This window comes from Nanorana parkeri, unplaced genomic scaffold (assembly GCF_000935625.1).
Source record: "Nanorana parkeri isolate BGI_ZX_2015 unplaced genomic scaffold, ASM93562v1 scaffold3547, whole genome shotgun sequence".
Classification (NCBI taxonomy): Eukaryota; Metazoa; Chordata; class Amphibia; order Anura; family Dicroglossidae; genus Nanorana; species Nanorana parkeri.
In genome coordinates, this window is record NW_017309815.1 from 17,784 (window position 1) to 23,292 (window position 5,509).

Genomic DNA, 5,509 nt, shown 5'->3' on the forward strand with positions numbered 1-5,509 from the left:
TCCAGGTGGTCAGTGAGGGCTCCAGGTGGTCAGTGAGGGCTCCAGTTGTCACCCCCTACTCATTCACCAAATACAGTAACATTGTAAATAAACACACAAGACAATTTGTGACATTTCCTTTATTTAGGAATAAAGTTTCCATCGATTTGTCATCTGAAGGCCAATGAAGGTGGAACCCGATGGACCTTTGTCTTCATTCAACCTCAAATACTGTGTAATCATGTGGTCCAGCGACTCGCTGAAAGCAAAAACACCCGACTCCCACCGACCCGTCTGATCCCAACGAACACCGCCAAAAAAATGGCAGATCTGACCCGAATGCCACCAAATGGGCGGAGCCAGTCGTGACATCACGGGACTTGTTCTGCTCATTTGTTGGCATTCGGGACCGGGCCTGTCATAATAATAACAACTCTGTTGCCAAACAGCATTTGGGAGCTCCCAATCCTATTCGGGTCTGGGAGCCAAGTTTTTGTTATTAAAACCGCAGACCTCAGACCAGAACCAATGCATGGCAGACCTCAGACTAGAACCATGTCACTGCAGACCTCAGACCAGAACCAATGCATGGCAGACCTCAGACCAGAACCATGCCACTACAGACCTCAGACCAGAACCATGCCACTACAGACCTCAGACCAGAACCATGTCACTGCAGACCTCAGACCAGAACCAATGCATGGCAGACCTCAGACCAGAACCATGCCACTACAGACCTCAGACCAGAACCATGTCACTGCAGACCTCAGACCAGAACCAATGCACGGCAGACCGCAGACCAGAACCAAGCAACAATGCACTGCAGAACTCAGACCAGAACCAATGCACGGCACACTGCAGACCAGAACTAATGCACTGCAGACCAGAACCAATGCACTGCAGACCTCAGACCAGAACCAATGCATGGCAGACCTCAGACCAGAACCATGCCACTGCAGACCTCAGACCAGAACCATTACATGGCAGACCTCAGACCAGAACCATTGCACTGCAGATCTCGGACCAGAACCAATGCACTGCAGAACTCAGACCAGAACCAATGCACGGCACACTGCAGACCAGAACTAATGCACTGCAGACCAGAACCAATGCACTGCAGAACTCAGACCAGAACCAATGCACTGCAGAACTCAGACCAGAACCAATGCATGGCAGACTGCAGACCAGAACCAATGCACTGCAGACCGCAGACCAGAACCAATGCACGGCAGAACTCAGACCAGAACCAATGCATAGCAGACCGCAGACCAGAACCAATGCACTGCAGACCAGAACCAATGCACGGCAGAACTCAGACCAGAACCAATGCACGGCAGAACTCAGACCAGAACCAATGCACTGCAGAACTCAGACCAGAACCAATGCACTGCAGAACTCAGACCAAAACCAATGCACTACAGACCGCAGACCAGAACCAATACATTGCAGATCTAGACTCCGTCTCATGATCCGAGGAATGGAGCCAATGTTCCTCATTCTCGGTACCTGCGGCCTCACACTCCCCGTCTCAGATGACAGCCTGGGGGACATGTGACTTCTCTGCCCTTTGTCACCGGCTCGCAGCGCTGGGATGTACTAAGGCGCGTCCGAGAAGGAGCATCAAATTCTAGTGCAGGATTGGTCGATTCGTCGGGCGTCCACGGTGGATTGGGGCGGATTAGGAAGGCGTGCCGATACCCGCTGAAGCGCTTGGCCCAAGGTTGCCGTGGCAGAGCTCAGCCGGGCCTCCTCCTTAGGTGCAGTACACTGTGGCGGGATGAAGGATGTCAGTCATTGTATTCCTTTCAGCACGTGACACAGGGAAGGCCGGGGGGTACCGCATACCTGTTGTGGGAGGGGCCAGACCCCCGATAGGCTGCAAAGGCAAATAAAGCACGGTGATCTCTAGCCACGTGCGCGCGCTACATGTGGGGCGACACGCAATTCATATGCCGCAGAAGGATAATCAATCCTGCGACGGGAGGTGCAGCACAGCTGACAGATAACGGGCTCCCAGCAAGAGCAATGGTGCAGCACACCTCCAATGTTTGCAGTACAGTCAGGGGCGTAACTAGAAATCACAGGGCCCCGTAGCAAAATGTTGTATGGGGCCCCCGTGATTGCTAGTTATGCCACTTGCAGAGCCCACCTGAGAGTGACCCTGCACTAGACTCTCTATAGTGGGATCTGCAGGGTCTCAGATGGGCTGCACACCTCTTACCTGTCAGCTCTGCCCGCCTCCGTGGTAGCCGGTGCCCCGCCTCCTCTTCCGTCCCTGGGCCCCGCCTCCTCCTTCACTGCAAACGCCGATCTCTTCTGCCGTAGCTGCTGGCTGTCACTGACACACGCTGCTGCTGAGCTGTGTCAGTGACAGCAAGCACCCTTACATGCCATAGCGACCCAGGCAGCCCACACGGCATCAGAGGGATGCCCTGGCCGGGCCCCCCCCCTGTGCCCCATAACGGCCGCCTGGGTCGCTATGGCGATTGTTACGCCACTGAGTACAGCGTATACAATATTAAAGCGGACCTTTACCCCCATCACTAACAAATCACCTGAGCGTGCAGACCCTCGTGCTGATATGAAACCATCTCACATTCAAAAGCTCAACAAACACATTTCCCTTTGACTGACAGTTATTGTTTTTCCACTTCCTGGTCCTCTTGGGCATTAGTGATGTAATCTGTGCCCGAGTGTTGCATCCTGGGAAGGTGACATCAGCAGAGCATTGCTGGGAAATCTCATCTGTAATCTCACGAGATCTCAGGGAGAAAGGCATTTACCTCCCCCTGAGATGATGTGCGTGGTAACATGTCCTAGTCACATGTGCCACATGTCCCACGGAACGTCTGATGGACATTTTCTGTTTTTTTTATTTGCAGATTCCGAGGAGATTTCTTCCACTGACAGAAAACTGAACAAATCCCTCAACCAAAACAAGAAACGGAAGAAGAGGAGGCACAGGTACCCCGCGCTCCATCCACTGTCCATCAATTGGATTGTCCATCCATCCAAGTGTCCATCCATTCAACTGTCCATCCATCGGACCGTCCATCCAACTGTCCATCCATCGGACTGTCCATTCAACTGTCCATCCATCGGACCATCCATGCATCGGATTGTCCTTCCATCCAAGTGTCCATCCATCGGATTGTCCTTCTATCCAAGTGTCCATCCATCCAACTGTCCATCCATCGGATTGTCCTTCTATCCAAGTGTCCATCCATCCAACTGTCCATCCATCCAACTGTCCATCCATCGGATTGTCCTTCTATCCAAGTGTCCATCCATCCAACTGTCCATCCCTCGGACCGTCCATCCAACTGTCCATCCATCCAACTGTCCATCCATCGGACTGTCCATCCATCCAACTGTCCATCAATTGGATTGTCCATCCATCCAAGTGTCCATCCATTCAACTGTCCATCCATCGGACTGTCCATTCAACTGTCCATCCATCGGACCATCCATGCATCGGATTGTCCTTCCATCCAAGTGTCCATCCATCCAAGTGTCCATCCATCCAAGTGTCCATCCATCGGATTGTCCTTCTATCCAAGTGTCCATCCATCCAACTGTCCATCCATCGGATTGTCCTTCTATCCAAGTGTCCATCCATCCAACTTTCCATCCATCGCATTGTCCTTCTATCCAAGTGTCCATCCATCCAACTGTCCATCCATCGGATTGTCCTTCTATCCAAGTGTCCATCCATCCAACTGTCCATCCATCGGATTGTCCTTCTATCCAAGTGTCCATCCATCCAACTGTCCATCCATCGGATTGTCCTTCTATCCAAGTGTCCATCCATCCAACTGTCCATCCATCGGATTGTCCTTCTATCCAAGTGTCCATCCATCCAACTGTCCATCCATCGGATTGTCCTTCTATCCAAGTGTCCATCCATCCAACTGTCCATCCATCGGATTGTCCTTCTATCCAAGTGTCCATCCATCCAACTGTCCATCCATCGGATTGTCCTTCTATCCAAGTGTCCATCCATCCAACTGTCCATCCATCGGATTGTCCTTCTATCCAAGTGTCCATCCATCCAACTGTCCATCCATCGGATTGTCCTTCTATCCAAGTGTCCATCCATCCAACTGTCCATCCATCGGATTGTCCTTCTATCCAAGTGTCCATCCATCCAACTGTCCATCCATCGGATTGTCCTTCTATCCAAGTGTCCATCCATCCAACTGTCCATCCATCGGATTGTCCTTCTATCCAAGTGTCCATCCATCCAACTGTCCATCCATCGGATTGTCCTTCTATCCAAGTGTCCATCCATCCAACTGTCCATCCATCGGATTGTCCTTCTATCCAAGTGTCCATCCATCCAACTGTCCATCCATCGGATTGTCCTTCTATCCAAGTGTCCATCCATCGGATCATCCATCCACCTTCAACCATTGAGTCCATGTTGGGAAGAGGGTGAATGTTGGGGGTTATGTCTAGTTATGCTTCCACAACACACGCAGACTGGGTGGTGGTGAATGTTGGGAATGGCATTTCACCATTTTGCATCCATTTTCACTCCACGATGGTAACACAAGAAGATGCCAAGCCTCTGCCTGCCGATGCCGAAACTCCTCTCCCCTCGCTGGCATGGGAAGGCTTTGCTCTGTATATGACCATTAAAGTGTGAGCTTCACTTCCTGAAAACCTCCGATGTGATGAAACATCTGAATGATTTGTATGGAGCCTCTCAGGAGAGCCAACATTAGAGTCCTCTGGTCAGTCTGGCACATCTCCCAGGCTGCAGCCCCTGGAAGTCTTGTGTAGTCACAGTGGGTGCAGGAGGCGGCGTGGAGTCATCCTAATCCTTAGTGATGTCTTCCCAGGACGATCTTCACCTCGTACCAGCTGGAGGAACTGGAGAAAGCCTTCAATGAGGCCCATTATCCCGATGTGTACGCCCGGGAGATGCTGGCAATGAAGACATTCACACCTGGCGGCTATACGCGTTTATCTGCGTTCTCAAAAGGTAGAAGTCACGTGCGTCCAGGAACCAAATCTAATAACACCAAAACGCATGTACAGACAGAGTATATAATGGAGGGTATACGGGGCGTGGGGAAGGGGCAGGAAGGACCATACAGGGTACACTATATTGCCAAAAGTATTGGGGCCCTCCCCCTCCATATCATTGGATTTGGATGTTCCGTGACATTTCCCGGCTACTAAATATTCCGCGGTCGCCTGTTACTGGGATTATAACAAAGTGGAAGCAACTGGGAACAACAGCAACAGATACTTATGGCAATAGAGTGTATATAATAATGGAGGGTATACGGGGTGCGGGGGAGGGGTAGAGATGGCTCTATGATGTATAGTATAGAATGGAGGGCGTAGTGTAAGTTTGGGGTTATTGATCGGGAAGTGATCAGTTGTAGAACGGACGATCAATATTCTGGAGCTCCGGATAATGGCGGCTCGTCATGCAGAGATTGGAGTTCGGGGTCATGATGATGACGGCCGGCTTCATGTTCACAGCAGTGAAGGAAATATCTCTTTCATGTGCTAATGA

At 51.2% G+C, this 5,509-nt stretch overlaps 1 protein-coding gene across 1 annotated transcript in view; it reads left to right on the plus strand.

The window, feature by feature from the left end:
- The window catches only part of VSX2 (visual system homeobox 2), a 26,170-nt gene that overhangs the window by 13,332 nt on the left and 7,329 nt on the right, over nucleotides 1-5,509 (plus strand). The window contains exons 2-3 of the mRNA XM_018575098.1: nucleotides 2,862-2,943; nucleotides 4,824-4,936. Coding sequence (XP_018430600.1) covers nucleotides 2,862-2,943; nucleotides 4,824-4,936 — 195 coding nt within the window. The remainder of the gene's footprint in view (nucleotides 1-2,861; nucleotides 2,944-4,823; nucleotides 4,937-5,509) is intronic.